This window comes from Protomyctophum bolini, assembly GCF_963924005.1.
Source record: "Protomyctophum bolini genome assembly, chromosome: 4".
Lineage (NCBI taxonomy): Eukaryota > Metazoa > Chordata > Actinopteri > Myctophiformes > Myctophidae > Protomyctophum > Protomyctophum bolini.
This window is the reverse complement of record NC_137865.1, coordinates 21,034,668-21,057,576: the sequence shown is the minus strand read 5'-3', so window position 1 is coordinate 21,057,576 and position 22,909 is coordinate 21,034,668. Positions and strand designations below refer to the sequence as shown.

Genomic DNA, 22,909 nt, shown 5'->3' with positions numbered 1-22,909 from the left:
TTACAATGGGCTGAATTGGGCCCATGATCCATGAGGGTGTCGTTCAATTTTATGTTTGTGGATCTGAACCTTTTGCCTACTTCATTTCGCCTAGTAAATTGACCTGTCTGTGGCTAGCAGGAAAACACGTTCATATCACTCTGTTGCTGTATACCAACGTTTTGATAAGGAAGCTGCAGTGGGCAGACTGAATCACAACATTGTCTCACAGTAACTGATTACTAGTGATTTAGAGACAGAGAAGATAAACAAAGTCCTTAATATCGCAGTCAGGTTGAACTGTCACAGTGCTGTCTAACCAAGGAAGTCATACAATCAAACCTTGAAAGTTGTTGGTGGGCAAGATCAAATCTATCCATCAATGACTCTCAGGTAAAAAACACTTTGTTTGAAATAGACACTATTGCTTTCTAGGGTATGCTTTGGGGCCCTGAAGATGAATACAAAATTAATATCAACATCTTTATACTGTCCAATAATTAGATAGGGAGGGGTGAAATTATGACAGGCAGTTTATTACATTTTAAATGTTTTTTTTAAACAAAATCTGAAATAAATTGACAGCCACATAAACAGATAAGTAACAAAAACACAAACTACACAAATCGATCAAGACAGTCAAAGACACAAGGAAATATATATTAAAAAAACTCCAATACAATCGGTAAACAAATCAACTCATGGTCACAAACATCATCCAGGCAAGACAGGCAGGCTAGTCAGATAACAGCTAATCAGGTTCAGTCGGGGGCACGAGTGTAAGGCGGTCAACATGCGACAGAAAAGGCTGCCATACTTTACTGAATTTGGAGATTGAGCCACACAAAGACACAATGTATATATATATTTTTCCCCAATTTTAATAAGTAAGAATCCAACAGGAATATGAGGGAGGGTATGTTTTTTTTCCAGTGGATAAGAATAGTCACAAAAGCGACTGATATTTAGGCAGGGGGAGGACACAAAATAGGGAAATAATAGGAGATGGATCTATGAGCAACTGTAATACATCCGAAATAGTATAAAATATGGATGACCAATAAGACTAAGGCAGGACAGGTCCAAAACATTATGAAGAAGATTAGCTGGAGCCTGATCTATCACACGTTGGAACTATCATAAATCCCGAAAAGACACCTATAGAGGGTATGCGCGTGACATCATCATCAAACCAGGAAGTTATGCAGGAAGGCCTACTGAGTGGCAAAAAACTACTTTCTGGCCTTGACAACCCATAGGTCCACACAGAAAAGTCCTATCTCATTGCATTAAACAACATTAAACAATGTTAAACTCACTTTGCATGTTTCTTTGCCACTCGATGTGCCATTCACTTTAAGCATGCGCATACCCTCTATAGCAGAAAATTACTTGAGTCAAGCCTCAAAACAACGACACGCCCTTTCTGAAATTTCTGAAAAACCTCACGATTCACATTGATAGACGTCGCTCATTTTCAACTCCAGACATCAATCACTGCAAATCGCCATCTTCCACCCCAATGCTTAGACTGAAATAAGGTCATTTTTGGCCTGAGAAACCCCACAGAAGTGCACCTGGGGAAACAACCACCAAGTTATCTGTGAGGTGGAGAAATGCAAGCAAAGCTTCAGAATTTTCCAGAAGAAGGGTTTCAGAATGGGGTTTCATCTAAGGTCGTTAGTCCTATTTCATCCAAACCAAAACAAGACAAAAAAAGAAATGCTTGGCAGTGCCCATGCTCAAAGCCAAATAATTCCTGTCCTCATAAATCAATAGCAAAGTGACACTTGAACCAGACCCAACCTGAATACAGAGAGTGATCTGTTTGAGACATTTCCAGAATCGGATCATGAAGGTCACAGTAACGAGGACAGTGAATGATATCCACCCGATGGAAGCGATTTGACCTTAAAGTTCCACTCATTTTCAACATTTTACTATGTCATTAATATACCTTAGAGCGGTTGTGTGGAAATAATCAAAAAGTCCCCCCCTCCTCTCTCTCTCTCTATCAACAGTGCAGCACTGTCTCTCTCTCTCCGTTTCTGGCGCCCCTACTGGTACATACTCATGCTCATTAACGTCACATAGGCGGACACAGAGTCACAGACATTGCTGTTCCTTGGAGTGGTTGCACCACTCAAAAATCATTAACATGGTGAAACACATCTTGATGATGTCATCAAGATGTGATTCACCATGTTAAAGATTTTTTTCATACTTACAAGTACCAGCTAGTAGTCCCTAATTTAATTGAAAAAATGTGGTTCAATTTGGTACCTCACACCAGAATAATGCCAATTGCAGCTCGGACACCCTCAGTTATGGACTCTAACTACCAAAGAATTGGCTTAGGTAGAGTGTGCAAGGCGCTAGGCAGAAGTTAAGACATGGTGCTTCTTTATGGTGGAAAGCCCGATTTGACTTGCTGTGCAGCCCTTTTCAAGGCTCACTTTTAGAGCTGTCCATTATACATCATACCTCCCTCTTATCTTCTCAACCTATCATCGTTGTACACATCGTTTGTTTTGATATTCTCACTTCCCCTTTCTGTGGAACTTCTCAGGCTTGTGGTTTTAAGTAAACGTCTTCCACTTATTTGGGGTCACACAAGGTCATTTAGTGCAGTGGTTCCCAAACTGTTTCATGTCAAGGACCCCCAAAATGATACTCATTAGCCCGCGGACCCCCATTTGAAAATATATGCCAAGGAGGACCCCCATAAGCGAAGATTTTTACGGCTCTAGCAGTGATTTTCAACCGTTTTGTGCTGAGTGATAAACTGTATCTTCTTAATACTACTTGGCAAAGAAGAACTGTCTGGCTTGGATATTATTCTCTCTCCATGCAAAATGCTTGTCAACAATATACATATATATTATTATATATTATATATTAGCCACTTACTGGAAAGCTCCCACTTCTAGTCAGTTTTGATTTGACAAACTTCCCTTTTCCACAAAAAAACCCTTCCGTTTCCGGCCTTTTGAGATTTTCACTTCCACTTTTCACTTCCACTTTCTGTGGAACTTCTGAATTTGACTTCTTAGTAACTGGCCTTTGTGGTTTTCATACAACATATACATCACAAATAAGTAAACATCAATAACCAGTTATTTTGGGTGCCACAAGGTCATGTAGTACATACTGTACATCATCAATCCAAATATCATTAAAGGAGAATTCCATACTAAAAGGCTTTCTTACCTTTCTTTGTAGTTGTTACGTCCCCACCAAAGAGGTCCAGGTGTTATTTTGTGCAAAAGCTCCTTATTGGCTATTTCCCCTACCATAAGCCCTAAATGAATTGCATTGAATTGAATGGGAATTGAATGGGGCTATGGGGTGTTGTGCTAATTCGCTTATTTCCATTGCTCAAAATTATAATTTCTTTGTATATATCCTCTCTTCATAATGTAAATAATATCCCAAGCCGCACACTTTACTACTTCTTTCGATGGAAATAAGCGAATTAGCATAACACCCCATAGCCCCATTCAATTCCCATTCAATGCAATGCAATTCATTGAGGGATTGTGGTAGGGAAAATAGCCAATAAGGAGTTTTTGCACAAAAAAACACCTGGACCTCTTTGGTGGGGACATAACAACTACAAAGAAAGGTAAGAAAGCATTCTAGCATGGAATTCTCCTTTAAGCTGATAATAAAGCCAAATAATGATAAACTAATAATGACCAATGAGGGGTGATGGACCAACCAACCAACTGACGGGAAATGCACGTTTTCATAGTAAATGCGACCTAGTCGCAATAACTGCGTTAATTTTATTTATGTTATTTGTCCTTTTTTCAAATTATATATTGGCCAATTAATACTACATGTGTGTTGATTGTTCAGATGCTTAAAGGGTGGATACCTCATCCACCCTTTAACAGACAAATGAGACATACCGGTATAAAAGTTATCACATTGTAGTTTATTAACAAGACACCAGGGGGCAGTCATGCTCCATTAGAGTGAGATTTATGCTTCAAACTGTCTAATGGCATGCACCAAAATCATCTTTTTAAATTAGCAGAATATTTTACAAATAAAACAACATTTGTTCTATTTCAAAATATTAACTACAAGAGTGTTTAATTTACAGTGCATTAAAGGCACTATAAACACAGACACTTAAGAACAGCCTCTTGAAAGGGGGAGGTGGAGGGATGGAAAGGAACATCAATAATATAGCCATAAAGCACAAAATAGATCTTGGACTATAATTACACTTACATGGACGTAAACATTTAAGTATTTAGCACTTTACACCCCTCTGCCTTTATTGTGCTACCGTAACCCTTGCACTGTATGGTCTCAGGAATGTTTGTCAGTTTCTCGCTCTGTAATAATTCTTTCAACAATCAACATTCAACCACTCTCTGACATTGCCTTATCACAGTGACATGAAGACCATGTATCAATACTGTAGATAACGGCTATAGTCTTCGCAAACAACTCTTACAAAATCTTCAAATGCTACAGAGTCTGTGGCTACATCTTGTTTGTAATTTCCGTTTGGTTTACAGAAGGACTTACAGTATTTGCGGAGTTGAGACGTAAATGGGGGAAGGCAGGAGAATAGATCTGATAGTTTTCCGTCAGATTGGCAGCAACATTTGAAAATAGTACCAACAACAACTCAATAGATTAGCTACTTAATCTGTTAAATGTTTTGAAGTCACATTTATTTGCCCTCGGAACACTGTTCAGTACAATGGCCCAAATTGGTGAACTGCCATTCTTCTCATAAGCACTTTCAGTATATGGTCCATGTTACATCTCCAACCTTGCCTTGGCCAACAAAGTTTTGCATGGAGGATGGCCAACACTGCTCTGTGAGGTGCAAAAAAATGGTCTTAGTTTCATAGCGATAACAGTGTGACTAATACAAGTTTATGTTCCAAGCTCTACAAGCATGAATAGATGACATCATCGCATGACTTCCAAAAACATATTGGAAACGTTTAACATTTTTCCTCATTGATCTGGTATTTCTAGAGGAGGACTTTGTGTCTCCGACTTTAGTATATCAATTATGTTACAAGTTAAATCAAGGTTATATGTCCAAATGTTTAAAAATGTGAAGCAGAATTTATAGCCAGGATATGTTCTGGCTGGAGGAAGTGTTCAGAGTGTTCAGAACTCATCCAGAGCTATCGTAATTTAACAAAAAATCCATTATTAAAACAAAATTGATTTTATGAAAAAGATAATTCAAAAACAGCAAACTACAAGCTCACAACACACGCATCACATTGTATATAGGTTATTATTGGTTATTTTATCTATTTTTGTGCAATTCCGTTGTGCGACAAAGTATATTTCAGGGCCTAATAGGGTAATCAGACATCAATTTAGTTCATTATGAAAAATAAATTTGAATTATTTTTGCATAAATTTGTTACCATTAAAAAATAATATATAGGCACATAAATAATACACACTTCATCAATAGAATCAATAAACGCTAAGGAAATGAACGATAGTTGCAGCTCTACTGTCATACTGCCTAACAATATACACTGTAGCTTGTAATGTTTTGTAACAGTATGGTTTCTAACTGAAACTCTGTAAACAGTTAACCCTAGAACACTAAACATTATTTGTTACACCATCACTAAACACGGGTAGAGTATATACTCTAGTCTAAGGGGTAGACCACCCACCTCAGACATCAGCAACATTATGAAAATTACAAAAATATAATCATCCGGGAGAAGATCACCCGTGTTTAGTGTTCTAGGGCTAAAGATGTTGTCAAGCTTACCTGTGATTTGAGGACAGTCATTAAAGACAAATCTCCTGAGGTGGGGGCAGTTTGTGAAAACACTTCTCACAGTCTCATCAGTCAAGTTAGGACATCTAGCCACCTGTAGTTCCTACAATTACATCCAATCACAATGTTGTCTTGGGCCTCATTCACACACAACGAACATGCTCTGTTTTGTCCGTGTTTCAAGGCCGCCTCAATGCTTTTCCAATGGAAGTCACATACGTAGTTTGACCAAACACTTGTGTTTGATGGGGGGAGGGGGGGGGGGGCAATCAAACACAAGTACAACTTTTCTATTGTAGGACATATAAATCAGGACTTCACCACAATCCTAGTGTCTCTATTCTGGGGCGAACAATGAGATGTACTGTATATATAGCTTTTAAGACAGTGGTTAAAAGGTCTAAACAGTTAAACACAGTTCACTTAATGGTATATTTAAGTCTCTAGTATACTTACATGCAAAGTATTGGAGCAACGCCCAACAAGTCCAGTGATGCCCTTGTCTGTAATCTACAAACAAGAAGAAGAGTCCAGTAATTATGTGCTGGTGGTGTGGTTCTATCACCAACCATATATCTCATAATAATATGACAAAATTATCACTAGTAACTGAGGTAATTAAGAACAAACTAGAAAAAGTGCCCCTCTGGGCACAGGTCTCCACCAGTCCAGGATAATAGCATTTGTGATGTTTGGAGAAAATATGTAGGAGTAATATAAAAGGTTCAGTGTATACCGTACATAATGTTTAGAAGTTTGCATACAAAGTTGTACATAGATAGTTATAGGTGAAAACCTATAACTATCGCCACCATGAGGCTGATTTGAATTTTGTGGCACTTCTTCCTCTGCCTAGTGGAATGTGTGTGAATAATGTTACGGAAATCACATGCTGTGTTGATTTGAGGCATTTTGTTCAAAATGGACCAATCCTGCAAATTTTGGAAGGCATTCTTAGCCAATCGGGATGGAATATGGGAAAGCGGACATTGTCATGTCCAGAGTCTCATCACACGCACTCACTCACACACTCACTCTCACTCACACTCAAGAAAGACATTTTACAATAGTTGAGTCTAATAGTTGACTGTTTCCTTGAAATTATAACCCCGGAGAAACATAGGTGAACTATGAGATAACGGTCCCCTGGGCCACCGACGTGCTAAGTGTCTAGACCACACATCTATTTTCTGTAACTTTATGCATGGATAAATTAAACTTTAAATCTGCAATTTATTCTGTATTCATCCACGGCTGAAACTGCAATCACAGATTAAAAGAGGAAAAAAATTAATCATTTCATAAATCTTTATGCCAGTATCCATAAAAACGAGTAAGACGCGCAAACGCGGGAAGCGAACTCAGCTCGTACATATTTGGGTTTTGGACGTATAGCTGCTTTGGGGACTCCTTATATGGTGCCCCTTTTGTGCCCATATATGGAGCTGAGTGGACCTGGCCCCTTTTGTGCCCATATATGGAGCTGAGTGATTGCTGATGCAACACACTCCATATTTGGATAGCGGGACAGACACACGGACAGACAGACAGACAGACATGATCTGCTAGGTCTCATAGTAAGTGCTCAATGCGTTCGCAACAAGTAACCACTGGAATTGATCCAGCTTGCAATTTTGTGGATTTGTGTCATTCTGTAAAACTGAAGCAAAAGCGACACTTGTTGGTGAAAAACAGAACTGTCCAAACAGTACCTCTGTATCACCTTAAAAAAATAATTAAAAAGAATACCGTAATACAGATGATTACAGTCCCCTTCATAGGCTATACGCTACAGTATGACTCTACCATAATATAATATAATAATAATAATAATAATAATAATAATAATAATAATAATAATAAAACTTTATTTGTATAGCACCTTTCATGACATGAAATGCAGCTCAAAGTGCTTTACAGAGAAATGGAGGATAAAAGAAAAGCATGGCAACAACATTAAAAACAAGCAGTAATGCAGTGAGGACATGAATAACAAAAAATAAAAGATCAATTAAAAGCAATGTTGTAGAAGTGGGTCTTGAGCTGAGCTTTAAAAATGTCTACAGAGGCTGCCTGACGAAGGTACAGTGGGAGCTTGTTCCATACCGACGGCCCGTAGAAGCAAAAAGCTGCTTCCCCGTGTTTTTTAGTTGCCATTTTTTTTGGCAAAGCGAGCAGGCCGGCGGTGGAAGACCTTAGGGGGCGGTTTGGGACATATTTAGGCAGGCAGTCATGTAGGTAGGAAGGTGCGAGACCATTGAGAGCTTTATAGACAAGTAAAAGAATTTTAAAATCAATCCTAAAAACAACCGGAAGCCAGTGCAGTGATGCCAAAACTGGAGTAATATGTTCTCTCATCTTAGTTCTAGTTAAAACTCTGGCTGCTGCATTTTGGACAAGTTGTAGTCTGTCAGTTGTTTTCTTAGGCAGTCCTGAAAAGAGTGCATTGCAGTAGTCAAGCCGAGAAAAAACAAAGGCGTGGATTAGCGTTTTTGCATCGTCCAAGGACAAATAGGCTCTGATTCGTGCAATATTTCTAAGGTGAAAAAAGGCAATCTTGGTAACATGATTAATGTGTGAATTGAAATTCAATTCAGAATCAATAATAACCCCCAGGTTCTTTACTTTACTGTTACTTTCTACAGTCAGGTTACCAAGTCTGCTTATTATTGATTCTTTCTGCTCACTAGAACCGATTATGAGAACTTCTGTCTTATCCTCGTTTAGCTTGAGAAAGTTCTCACTCATCCAACATTTGATGCTAGACAGACAGGTCAACAGCGGGTCTAAAGCACAGGGATCATCTGGAGCCACAGAAAGATAAAGTTGGGTATCATCAGCATAGAAATGAAAATTGACTCCGTGGTTGGTAATGAGTTCGCCCAATGGCAGTATGTACAAGGAGAAAAGCAGAGGGCCAAGAATCGAGCCCTGTGGAATACCAGAGCTGATGTCGTGTTTGTCTGAGTCAAACTCGGCTAGATTGACAAAGTAACTTCTGTTTGATAGGTAGGAGGAAAACCAGGACAGGGCCGTACCAGACAGGCCTATCCAGTGTTCCAGACGCTGTATTAAAATTGAATGATCAATCGTGTCAAATGCAGCCGTTAGATCTAGGAGTAGGAGAACAGATACATGTTTCTTGTCAGCAGACACCCTAAGATCATTAATTACTTTTACAAGTGCTGTTTCTGTGCTGTGACCTTTCCTAAAGCCAGATTGGAATTTGTTGTGCACATTATTGTTCTGTAGAAACACATCCAATTGATGAAAGATGCATTTTTCTAAAACCTTGCCCAGAAAGGGTAGATTTGAAATGGGTCGATAGTTACCCAAAACAGAGGGATCAAGATTGTGTTTCTTGAGTAGGGGCCTAACTACAGCAGTCTTCAGTGAGTCTGGGAAGACACCTGATTGTAGAGAGCTGTTTACAATTTTTAGGATATCTCCAATCACACTGTCCAAGACCTCTTTGAGAAAGGTGGTGGGAATTTTATCCAATGAACAGGAGGATGATGTCATCTGTGATATGGTTTTGCGGAGTTCATCTTCATCAATTGCGCAGAACGTTAATAGGCTCCCCCTGGAGAGATCTACTCTGGGACCATTAGCTGCTGTTTGAGGGTTTGCGCTAGCAGCAGCACCATTCATAATATCAGCTCTAATGTTAAAGATTTTGTTATCAAAAAAGCATGCAAACTCATTACACTTAGCTTTAGAGGCCGGGAATGACTGCTTGTAGGACTGGGGGGGGTTTAAAAGTCGTTCAATGGTAGAGAATAGGACTCTGGCATTTTTCTTGTTCTCATTAATAATGCCAGAGAAATATGCCTGCCTTGCTAGACGCAAGGCTTTGTTATAGGCGACTGTTGACTTTTTAAGAATCTCTAGGTGGATGGTGAGTTTGTTTTTTCTCCACGCTCGCTCAGCTCTACGACATTCTTGCTTCAGTGAGCGTGTATGCTCATTTATCCAGGGTGTTATTCTGGTGTTATGTTTCTTTTTTGTTTTCAAAGGAGCCACTATATCAAGAGCTGACTCTAGTTTAAGATTAAAAATTTGAACCATATCATTTACTGGGGGGGTATCGGGCAGGGGGGGCCCCAGATGACGAGAGAACTCGTCGGCTGCAGAAGAGCTAAAAAAACGCTTTTTTATGGTATATTCCGTGATGTTTTTCTCTAGATCAGAGACAGTCATATTAAAACACAGCAAATAGTGGTCTGATAGCTCAGGCCTTTCAATAGTCCTTTCCACAGTGATGTTCAGCCCTCTAGAAATCACCAGGTCCAGAGTGTGCCCATGTTTATGTGTAGGCCCAACAACATGTTGGATAAACTCAAAGGAGTGCAATAACTCTAAGAAGCCCATAGCCACAGCATCTGTAGTATCATCCAGGTGAAGATTAAGATCACCTGAGATAAGAGTTCTGTCATAGTTAGTGGAGCAGATAGATAAAAGTTCTGATATTTCTGTTAGAAATATTGCTTTACTGCATTTTGGCGGGCGATAAATGCTAATCATTGGCATAGAGGGTTGACCAAGTAGTGTAGTGGCCTGGTATTCAAAGGATGTAAAGCTGCCAAGGGTCAGAGCCTTGAATTTTAACGTGTCTGAAAAAATTATTGCCAGTCCACCTCCTTTCTTAGCCTTACGAAAAGAGTGAATGAAACTGTAGTTTGCGGGACAGGCTGGCGCTAGGAGAACAGCTCCATCCGAGCCAAGCCATGTCTCTGTTAGAAAGATTATATCTAGCTTCTCTTTACAGATTATATCATTTACAGAGGAGGACTTATTTGTTAGTGACCTGATGTTAAACAAGGCAAGGTTAAGCTTGTTGTCACATTTTTGGGGGCTGTGATGCCTGTGAGGTACAGTGACCAAACAGCATTCTCTCTCCAGACCACTCCTTGTTGCGAACGCAGTGAGCACTTACTACGAGTAAGACACGCGAACGCGGGAAGCGAACGCTCAGCTCCATATATGGGCACAAAAGGGGCCAGGTCCACAACAAACAAATCACTGGCCCCTTTTGTGCCCATATATGGAGCTGGGGTACCTGGCCCCTTTTGTGCCCATATATGGAGCTGAGTGATTGCTGATGCAACACACTCCATATTTGGATAGCGGGACAGACACACGGACAGACAGACAGACAGACACACACACAGACATGATCTGCTAGGTCTCATAGTAAGTGCTCACTGCGTTCGCAATGAGACCTAGCAGATCATGTCTGTCTGTCTGTCCCGCTATCCAAATATGGAGTGTGTTGCATCAGCAATCACTCAGCTCCATATATGGGCACAAAAGGGGCCAGGTCCACTCAGCTCCATATATGGGCACAAAAGGGGCCAGGTCCACATATACAGTAACAGCGGGACAGACACACAGACAGACAGACAGACAGACAGACAGACATGATCTGCAGGGTCTCGTTCGCTTCCCGCGTTTGCGCGTCTTTCTGGTCTTACCAACTCTGTATATCCAACCTCAACACATAACTTGCTCATGCAGTCTTATATGCAAAGTCTTATGCAAAGGTAAAATGTAATTTAATGTTGACAGATGCTAGGTTCAGTTAAGTTTGTACAGTTTCAATATATTATTTTTTTATATTACTAGAGCGGTGCCCGTTGGAGCCTCTACAGTGGTGCCCGTTGGGCACTGGCCTACTTGGAACGATGCTAGTTGGAAATGCATGGCCCATGCACCCAGATACTGTATTATGTCTGTGTCCCTTTTATGCCCATATATGGAGTTCTTTGTCAGGCATGCCCAAATATGGAGTCTATGCAGACGTCAGAATGATGTCAGAACAGGCCAGCTCCATATATGGACACTGGGCAGGGGTCCTGTCCAGAGCCCGGGCAGAGGCCTTCTTGGGGTTCTGGACAACTGTGGGTCCGACAAATATGGAGTGTTGGGATGTCAGAACAGGCCAGCATATGGAGTTCTGTGTCAGGCATGCCCAAATATGGAGTGGTGTGATGTCAGAACAGGCCAGCTCCATATATGGACATTGGACAATGGGCAGGGGCCAGGTCCACAGCCCGTGGGCAGAGGCCTGGAAGCTGGAAGCTCTGAGTCTGACAATCAGGCTAATGAATTCCTGTTCTGTTCTTTGACTATAATATTATGGAAATGTCTATTTGTACGTCTCTAAATGTTTTGATGAATTGAACATGGTGGACCCTCTTGTAAACAAGTGTAATGCTTAATTGGGTCGTCCACTCACAGTTAACAGTCTTTGTATTGAGTTTGTGCTTGAAATGTACTGTAATTCTGCAAACTGTTAATAAATCAATCAATCAATGAGTGTCTATTTCAAACAAAGTTTGCCTGTCATAATTAGACCCCCCTGTATTAGGATGTTGATATTCATTCATCAGCCAAAGCCCGTTTTGAACAAAAAAGCCTCAAATCATGAACTCATACAATTTACATGAAATCTTTCACAGACTTTCCTAATAAGCTGAGGAATATATCCCACCCTTTTCACATTGGCCTGTTATAGCGCCACCAACAGGTGGATTTTTTCAAAACACATTTTTGGAACAAAATGCCTCAAATCATCCAATTGCCATCCAAGGCGTAAGAAGAAATGGCACCCTTTTCACATTGGCGTATTATAGCGCCACCAGGAGGCCACAACCTGACCTGCCCTGGTGGAGACCTGTGCCCCGAGGGGCACTTTATCTAGTTCTTTCTTTATTTTACAGAGTACAGAGATCGACCATTTTTAGGCCTCTTGCTGTAGTTCCTAAACTAAGGGCATTATTGTTCAACGAAGGCCGTCTTTAGTGCTAGGCAAGACTGTTCATAAGAAGGATTTTCATTTTCTCTCTCTCTCCTCTTAGCACCTCCCCCTCCCCCGGGATATTTTCTGAGCACAATATAATGATGTCCGTGTCTATGTTTTTTTTTTTTTATCCCACGATTTTGTAACCCATTTTTCACCCCTGTGTCAATCATCTACTGTGATCCTGGGCTCTACACACCCTCCGCCAACCTGGGGAGAGCAACGGACTTAACTCATGCTTCCTTCATGCTTGAGTGTCCAAGTTGCTCCTTTACACCTGACAGGGGGGAGTTTCTCTGGTTGGACGTAGCGCGTGGAAGGAACACGTTATTCCAACCAGTTCCTTTCCCCTTTATCAGGCGCCCCGGCCGGCCAGGGGGAGGCAGTTTAGAGACCAGGATTACTGCATGTTTTTGTGAGGGTACCTACCCTAGGGGACACGGGGAGAACATGCAAACTCCACACAGAAAGGCCCCTTCGCCAACCCCGCCTTCGGGTATGGGCACTGATGACGCGGAGGAGGAAACACGCCGCCAGCACCCACAGTGCCCCGAGCGGGAATCGAACCCAGGACCTTCTAGCTGTGAGGCGACAGCACTACCAACTGTGCCACCGTACCCCTCTGTGTCTATGTTTTTGAGTGGTGCAACCATAGGGCTGATTTATTTCATGTTATTTAGTTTATTTCTCATCGTTTTCTAGTATTAGATGATCTGAAAAAGCCTCAACAATGGTTCTCTATTAACAAGCCATATCAATGCCATATGCATTCCTGTAAGCATTGATTAAACGGTAACAGGATGTGGGCACTAGGGACATTCTGTATACCTCAATGTAAAATTGGCTATTTTGTTAAAAAATTAAATGTTAGAAGAATGAAAGTAGAAAGTAGAAAGTCTAAGTAATGTAAAGTATACATGAACTGTGAACATGCACGGTACATCTTGATCAGACTTAAGTTTATCCTTTAACTTCTTAAAGTTAAAGGATTTCAGCGGCCGAGACACTGTCTGGGTTTAACTGAGACTGCTTTCAATTGTGTTAAATTACAGGTAGTAAATTACAGGAAGACACTTATCTCGCACCCGATCTACTATCTTGTCACCACAATCTTTGACCTGCTGTAACAGCAGAACCTGAGCAAAGGTTATGACATGTATTGTTCTGTATAAAAGTGAATGTTTGCCAATAGTGACTTGGGGTCAGAGGGTAGAAAGAGGGTGTAACATTGTGATAGTGCTCTCGGGTCAGATAGCAAGTGGTTTTCAAAGCAAAGCAGACAGAGACCAGGACCCTTCCGGGATGCTAATTTACTGTATTTCAAGTGAACTGCAGTGGCTAATTACAACGTTCATACGTTGTAGCAAAGCAAGTGAGTTTCCTCACTGGACACAGCATTTATAGGAGCCATAAAGGCCAAAGCATCAGTATGTGATGTCATACTGGAAAATTGTGGAAATACAAGAATCAGCTCTCAACATTAATAGTTGTCAACAGTTCATATGTCTATCAGACTCATGGCCTTATGGTTCCTGCTAGTCATTGAATTCCACATCCTGAAATGGGTATAAAACCAGGTCTGCTAGTTCCCCCACCACCCCTTAACCCATTTAGGCCTGACGTAAAATTAAAAAAAAAATCTAAATCCTTTTTTTGTTTTCTGAAAAAAATATTTTCACGATTTTTCAAAAATAGCAGACCTACAAGCTCGTAGCGCACCAGGGTGACGCTGAACGCATGCAGCTCTAACTGCTTCCTATGCGTCATGTATCTAACAGCCCAATTTAGCGATGGAGAGCACTGAACCAGCTTCTGACGTCCTCCACATCATTAGCCTACACTCCATCAGAGCTGTTCGGGGGGGGGGGTCTGCTGAGTGAATGTCTAAATTCTTAATTGCAAACCAAGGGACAATGTGCTGGAATAAGTAGTCGAACCCTATGTTGACCATCCACTCTGGTGAATTGCTTTCAAATCTAACTCATTCACTAAGCTTTGAAGACAAGGCATGAAACAGGAGGTCAAACAAGGTGTAACAGAGGACCACAATGCTACATGTAGATACATTGAGAGGACGCTGTAATCTTCAGTTGATAAGGGGTGGTAGCGGTTTAACGCAGTGTTCCATTCCCCAAAACCTTGATCTCATTGTCTGAACAGTGTGTTCTGTTCTTTTCTCAAGGACAGCTTACATGTCTGCTACTGATGTTTACTTTGTTTCTCCATCTCTCCTCGAATGCATTCATAAAATTGAATGTATTCAAACTTGACCTGATCTTATTTGTAGCAATTGAAACAATACAAAAAGTCCATTCATACCCTATTTTAGGCCATTTTGCATAGTTATTGTTCTTTTCAATGCAATTATAATTAAAACATGGCAACACCACCTTCAACAACCTGGGAGACAAAACAATACAACCACAGCACACATTATTCGATCAATTACAGCAGATGGTTCAGACAATTTATTTTGAAAAGTTTCGGAGACGGTGTCCATAGTTGACATCTTATGATTATTTAGTCCATGTAATTTTGTTATGACTTTCCAAGAATTTTGTTGCATATACTGAATGTGTATATTATAATAATCCAGGGCCCTATCTTGTGCGGCGGCGCCCTATTTTGACTATTTTAAAATGCTTTTCAAAATATCAGAAAATTCCCACCAAGTTGTTATGATTATGTATGCTCAGCTGTATTGGAACAAACAAAAAGGTAGGAGCGCACACCAGTAGTGGGGAGGTGTTGACCGCAGCTGTGACTACAGTCACGATGCTAGAAACTTTATTAAACCAACGTTTCGGCCAGCAGGTTGCCTTCTTCAGGGTCATTGTGATGCTGTATGACTTCCAGTGGTCAAAACAAAAGAAAACAGAAGACTGTTAAAGTCTTGAATGTGTCTTTGGGAGGCATTAAGGGTACCTGTGTTCCAGAGAGGTGGGCTGTGTGGAGCCTGCAGTTGTCTGCAAGTGCCAGCAGAGCTGTGTCTCCTACAGTGGAGCAGCTCCTAAGAGAAACTACTTCCAGATCTCTGCAGCTGTGGGCCAGAGCTGCTACTCCCTCATTTGTTACTTGGTCACATTCTCCCAGATCCACTACTTGCAGGCAGGGGCAGGATGAGGCCAAGGACATCACTCCTACCAACAGGGAGTAGAGAAAGAGTACTATAACTGAAACTGCTCTCCCCCTCCCCTTATGGGTGAGAATGCATGAGATACAACTGCTTTAAGCAAAGTGTGGAAGACAGGATATAAAACAGACTCGGATGGTCAGGGGAGTCTTTACTGCACAACCTTGACAGAATAGAATGTAGTCACAAAACAAATGTGCAGCTCTTTATCAGTACGGAGCAACAGTTTAAGCATTTTCCATAGAAGTCAAGTAAAGTTTGCCGTTTGAAGAAAAGAGGGAGGAAAAAGTCAGGGAAATTAAGTCAGATAACAAGAATACATAAGTTCAGCAAGGTTCAAATGGAAATTGGCAACCCGATAGCTAAGTGGTTTGGGCTCTAATGCCTGATAACCAATCCCAGCCCCGGTTTGATTCCCTGCTGACCTAGTCTCGTGTAGCAAACGACTATTTGAAAAATGTGGGAGGCAACAGTCTGGCCACACAAGACTACTGCTGGCTTGACCGTTTGCTGCATGTCCCTCCACTCCTCCCTCCCCCCTCTCAGTTGAACTTAGTATCAGATATACTTAAAATAAATCAGAGCAATATGAGGTGACTAGTACTAATCACTGTTCTCCGGCACGCCACTTGCTTCATTCTACTAGGACTTTCAAATTACTTGATCAATCGGTTCACATATCACTGGGCGGTGGCCACTGTACACCATCGAAGATAGAAACAAAATCAAGATCTATTTTTTGGTGTGCGACATGATGCACAACCAAGTATATATCAGTCATAATAAGCATCAGACAGTCCTGCAGTCCTTCTACAAAGAGAGGTTTCCCCTTTTGATGTGTGTTTGCTACCTTCTGAAGTGACTCTCCGACCAGCCAGCAATATCATCTTGAGTTGTGGGCAGCTGATCTGTCGTAGGGCAAGATCTGACACTTGACAGCCACGTAGATCCAGCTGCTGTATCCCCGGATGCAACAGCTGAGAACAAGATAAGAATTATTGATTGTTTGATTGAATACTTTATTAACAGTTTGAAGAAAAAAGCACAGGAAAGTACAGTTCAATACAATGTCTGCTAAAAGGATTTAAAACCCAAGGAAGCCTGTCCCCCCGCTTCGGATCTTCGGTGTGTCGGAAAAGCGTGCGCGCACCATTTTAGAGAGGCCACATCTTCAAATCTTCAAGGAATTTCTTCCTGTGTATACCAAAACGACTCCCTAGCAACGAGGAGTACAAGAGTACTTTCATCCTGTATGAGAGCACACGCTCCTTTTTGCTTCTGCCCTGTTCACAAACAGACTTTTTAATACACTTATTTTGTACTTTGAGACCATGGCCGTCTGAGTATCGTTATTGTCTATTAGAATATTTATCTTGTCCGATTATATAATATGATGCCATGTCCCTACTGGTGGCTGCTTAGGGCAGTGGTTTTCACTCTATTTAAGGATTCCCCAAGGATCGCCGGTATGCATTAGGCCAAGGACCCCCATAAGACTATATAAATGGAACCTTAACCTTAACCTCTTAAACCCCAGGGGGGTCCAGGAGGGAAAATCAAAAATATTGGAGCCCCATTTACCCGCTGAGAGCTGTTCATGAGGTGGACAGCCACTGTCCCCACCGGCGGGGGATTGGTAAAGGGTAAGACCACTTTTTTTGAGGTTTGTGTTGTGTAGTTACTTTGCCATGATGCAACTCCAAATGTGGACAATAAATAAAAAAGAACTGCTCCAGTGATTAGAAATTGATAATTCAAAATATGCTCCTCATTGACATGATCTTACATTGTAGCTAAAACAGCTCTCAAAGTCACTATTTTAGTACATAAACAAACACAAACAATGTTGATTCAGACAATATAGACTATAGAGCATCACCAAAACTCATGTGGTTGTATTTTTTCATAAAAATGTTATCTTCCTGTTGATTTGTCCATTTTATTGGGAAGAAAACCCGGACTGTATCCGTGGATCCGGATCCAGATCTTCAAATAGTAAAATCAACAGGAATCTCAACATTTTTATGAAAAAATAAAACCACATGAGTTTTTGTGATGCTCTATATTGTCTGAATCAACTTTGTTTGTGTTTGTTTACATACTAAAAGAGTGACATTGAGAGCTGATTTAGCTACAATGTAAGTGTAGTGTATTGGAGCCCAGACTTTAACAATAATACACATATAATATAGAATAGTGGTAAAAGGCCACAGAGCCTTTGTCTATGCCAGACTGAGTGAAAGATGCCCTTGTTACCCAAAATATGTGGGGTGAGACCCTTAGTGAACGCATTTGGGGCTGCCTCAAGGCATGCAGCTCAGATGTCCCTAAACCATGCACCGCCCTACCCCCTTGGAGAGAATGTCCTATGATAATCAATTCACTAATACACATATAGTATACTTGTATTTGCATCCACAAACACAATGTCATATGAAGTAACATGTACTGCACAATTGATAGACTTCACATGGAGATATAAGGAGTTGTGAGCTAGATGTAGTTTCATAGTCCATGTTTAAAGTATAAGCCTCATGGTCTCAAAAGAGGATGAGTCTAAGGAGCTGATATTAGGAGATCTCCTCACACCCTTGCCTGGCCTGCTGGTTATACGATCAGAGAGCCGGAGGACACTAGAACAAAGGCCTGAGTTTGGGCGAGGTGAGTTATTGATAGGGACCAAGGCAGTTGGACCCATAAAGTAGGGTGTATAATAGCCTTATGTCCGAAATAGGGTCAGCCCAGGGCATGAGAGCAGGATCTCATTGAAGGTAACCAACATCTGGGTGGGTCATTAGGAACTAAGAGCGCACACTCGCTCTGACACACAGTAACACCAATGCAAGTCTATACACATGCACGTACATGCACACAATTGACACAGAGAGAAGAAGGGTATATTAACTGTGCCTCGTGGTCAAAGCGGGACTTGCGAGGATGCATCCCACCTTGTATGTCATGATTCGGCTGATCTGAATAAACCATATGAAATCGGAAAGAAAGGGATGTGCCTGTACTCTCAAATCTGTTCTGTTGAAACCTGCATGGTATATTCTCCACCATTATCTATATTTAATATACTACATAAGTCAATGAGGAGCATATTTTGAATTATCAATTTCTAATCACTGGAGCAGTATTATTTTATTTCTTGTCCACATTTGGAGTTGCATCATGGCAAAGTAACTACACAACCCAAACCTCAAAAAAAGTGGTCTAATAGATCCTAAGTGTCCATAAGTTTTATATTATGCACAGTTGCACACTCTTAGATTTACAGACCTTTAAGGATCCATTTTGGATATGAATCTGAACTATGAATAATTTAGCTGTAGATGCCCTGGAAACCGCTCAAGGACCCGGAGGGGTCCCCAGACCCTAGCCTATCTTGTGAAGTTGTGAAACACTTGCTTAGGGTAGGTACAGCGCACAGAAAACCTGCTCATTAATACATTTCAGCTCTACTATAGATGTACACAAATGGACCTGTATGTTGTGATCAGATAGATACAATGCAATTATTCTTTTCCAGCTGTGATGCTTCCTTTCCAACTAAACCTAAAGTTTATTCTACGTTTCCTTGGTTGAGATTTCACAGTAGCTGAGGTGCTTCTTTGCACCTAAAAAACATTTTCAGATGGAGCGTCCGTGGCCAAATGATCTAATCATGACGTGAGACTTGCTGTGACTAGGGATGGATCTCGTTAATGGTCATGATGATAATGGTCTAATCATGACGTGAGACTTGCTGTGACTAGGGATGGATCTCGTTAATTATTATTTATAACGAGCATCCTATCAATCAGGCTTATCGAGCCGGGTTCTTATCCTAGTCCACTATCGAGCATTTATTATTATTTTGCGGAAATACAGTACAGGAGATGACAAAAAATGAATTCTGAACAGAACGAGTATCTTTTACTAAGGCCTTCAAATACAGTACTTTTCTAACAGACGGAAGGCAATTGACCTTTTTACTTTTGGATAATATTATTGAAGAAACTGTTAACTGTATAATATGTGTACCGTCACTTTAAAAGCGCTCTTTGGCAGGTATCAATACACTTTTAGACCAACATGTTTGTGCCAACATGGATGATTACATTTATTTCTTGATTGTTTAAATAACTGGCTTGATAAGCCCAAAGCTTATTGATAAAACGGGTACTCAAAGACAGCTCATAAAAATATGACAGGATCCCTGACTGACATATTTTCTCCCTCATGTGTTGACAAGCACTTAGCAAACTTAACCGTGTTTTATTTAAAGATCCCTTGCCTATTGTAGTGTAGTTTTTCTTATACGTAGATCCTACCTGACCGATGTTCATGTCAGTGACTGTCCCTCTGAAAATCATTGTATGCAGCAGTTTGTCCTTCAAGCCCACAGGTAAGGTCCTGATGTCACTGAGGTAGTTGTCTGCATAGATAGCCAAACAGTCTGCACAGCTGCAACACACAAGGAAGCTGCTGTCCTATTCTGCACATCTCATTCAGTGACAGTGAAATGAGTGATGGACAAAGTAAAATAAACAATACTGCAATATAGAAATACTCTTGTTAATAGTCCAGAATTCAAACTTTACTTGAGTAAAAGTACAAAAGAATTGGCATCAAAATGTATAACAAAAGTAAAAGTACCCATTATGCAGAATTTCCCTTTTCACAGGTTTCAAATAGGCCTACATAAAACTATTTTTAAAATAGCAGATCTACAAGCTCACAACATATCACGATGTGTAGTGTGAAGTGAGGATGCCAAAACACTGAAAACAGAGCACCTGGAGGCAAGCAAATTATTACGTACACAGGGAATCATTGCGAACGCAGTGATTGCGACGCAGTGAGCACTTACTATGAGACCTAGCAGATCATGTCTGTCTGTCTGTCTGTCTGTCTGTGTGTGTCTGTCCCGCTATCCAAATATGGAGTGTGTTGCAGCAATCACTCAGCTCCATATATGGGCACAAAAGGGGCCAGGTCCACTCATTTCCATATATGGGCACAAAAGGGGCACCATATAAGGAGTCACCAAAGCAGCTATACGTCCAAAACCCAAATATGTACGAGCTGCGTTCGCTTTCCGCGTTTGCGCGTCTTACTCGTGATAATACAGTGAAGAACATCTCATATCATACATGTCAATCTAATTCACGGCTCCATATATTGTACTTTCCCCAATACTACCTGAATAAGTGGGCAAACGGCTTCTGATGTACAGTACCAGAACATGTGTGAGAAACAGGCACTACCAAAATCCCTTGGACTGAGATAAGGCCTACGGGTGAACATGACAACATGGGAAAACAAAGGTATATTATCGCATTAATGACGGGAATGCATCTTAGCTATACTTAGAGTAGACACACAAAGCTGTCTATAGGAGTGGTTGCACCACTCAAAAATCACACCCGTGTGAAGGGAGTGGTGCAACTCCGTGTGGGCGTCCCCGGAAGTTCCAGACCCACAGGAACGCGCTCAGGGTGCCGCCCGGTTCCGAAGAGCCGCCCCACGTCAGAAACGGTTGAGAAATGACAGTTACCGTGTGGGGGTCCCTCTTGTGTGTGTGTGTGTGTGTGTGTGTGTGTGTGTTAGGCTGCGCAACATGTGAAAACCAAGTAACCAAACGCTACTTTCGTGCTCGGACAGACCCAGCCAGCCAGGGACAGACACACAAAATGTGTACTTTTCCCACCACTGCTATCGGTATTGGGCTAAATAAAGCTATGCTGAGATTCAACACTAGCTAGTCTCCATTCATTATTGTCCCTGGGAACTTTTGTGTGAACGAAAGTAGGGCATTAGTTACCACCACTCATCTATATCAGACAAATTGCCTACCTGAAAGAATTTTAAACCCGGACAGCAGCTAAAATGATGTATTCATATGTATAATAATGTATATTATATGTATTCATAAAATAAAATAAACATACGTCTCCTATATTGTTAAAATATATATGATCACGATAATATAGAATATTGTTTATAATATCACATCAACCTAAATGTTAGAATTTCAACACTCACATATCCAAAAGAGATTTCACCATCATTCTGGTGGGATTGTTTGTTTTGGTTTGGTTACTCTTCTTCTCTCGGTTTATTGGCGGATCACCAGGTGCATACCGCCACCTACTGTATTTGGTTTGTTTCTTCTTCCTCTACTATAGCCTATATATTGTGGATTGTAGCCTAGACCTACCACTGTAGATTTAGTTTCTTTCTTTCTTTCTTTTTCCTGAGCCTCCTCCTGTGTAATGATGTGTCTTTTCTTACAGGGCTCTGTGGATTAATTTACCTAATTCCTTTGTTGAAGTTGCTGTTGAAATGAATAGGAGATCCAAGCAGAAAGTTCAGATTTTCTGTCCCATCTTATACATCTCTAACATGTGGGTGTCACCTTAATTGTCCCTGTGTGTGTGTGTGTGTGTGTGTGTGTGTGTGTGTGTGTGTGTGTGTGTGTGTGTGTGTGTGTGTGTGTGTGTGTGTGTGTGTGTGGGTGTGTGTGTGTGTGTGTGTGTGTCAGTTGACCCTTAAGGCTCTATTGCCTCTGTCAACAAGTTACCACAGGTGGTCTATTTTTAAAGCATTCTTGAGTGATAAAACCTCATAATGTCCACTATATAGCAGGATGAACTCACACACAGCATAGTGCAAACTGACTATCTTAAAGTGTCCCTAGGGCCTAGGCCATAGTGACTTGCTATCCTAAATGACCTCTTCACTTAGGCTTCCCTGGATGTGACCTCCTATAGGCAGAAGTGTTATGTGTACAATTATGACATATGTTGAGAGGCATAAGCTATCAAAATATACATCAGTAACATTAAAGTATTCACCATGTCAGCATACAATGATGCAGTAGTGCAGTGCATGTTTCTGTCCCATGAGGGGCTCATGTCATGTGTCTATTTGTCATGCCATACTCATGAGTATGGAAGCAGATAAATGTGAAGCAGAGCTAATAGCTAATAGCTCTAATTAGCTCTGCTTCAAATGGGGTTGTCATCATTTTATACTATTAAATGAACATTGTTCAAGAGCGATCGATGACCATCAGAAAGCAGGGTATGAGTCCGAAAGATGCACGGTTGCACCATAGCAGCCAGATCAAATACTCAACTATTGTCATTGTCAAGCACTGCCAGCATGGCATCCACATTTTTTGGAACTTAGCTTGTGTATTCTATCTGTCCATCATGATAGT

The 22,909-nt window shown here is 41.0% G+C and overlaps 1 protein-coding gene across 1 annotated transcript; it reads right to left on the bottom strand.

Moving 5' to 3' along the window:
- Positions 1-3,900: 3,900 nt before the first annotated feature.
- LOC308313553 (protein AMN1 homolog) lies at positions 3,901-21,794 on the bottom strand. Its single transcript, XM_080760736.1, has 7 exons — positions 21,730-21,794; positions 20,016-20,148; positions 16,550-16,676; positions 15,492-15,706; positions 6,221-6,274; positions 5,756-5,867; positions 3,901-4,821 (listed from the first exon to the last, which is right to left on the bottom strand). The coding sequence occupies exons 1-7, from the start codon at positions 21,753-21,755 to the stop codon at positions 4,745-4,747; spliced, it is 744 nt and encodes a 247-aa protein (XP_080616862.1). The 5' UTR covers positions 21,756-21,794; the 3' UTR covers positions 3,901-4,744.
- Between the last annotated feature and the right edge of the window lie 1,115 nt (positions 21,795-22,909).

Excerpts from the sequence above, each read along its gene's own strand:
- LOC308313553 (XM_080760736.1), bottom strand. The coding sequence starts at position 21,755 with ATGATGGTGAAATCTCTTTTGGATAT. Across the intron at positions 16,677-20,015 it reads CTGACATGAACATCGGTCAG|CTGTTGCATCCGGGGATACA; the intron begins GTAGGATCTACG and ends TCTTGTTCTCAG. Across the intron at positions 15,707-16,549 it reads TCGGAGAGTCACTTCAGAAG|GAGTGATGTCCTTGGCCTCA; the intron begins GTAGCAAACACA and ends CCCTGTTGGTAG.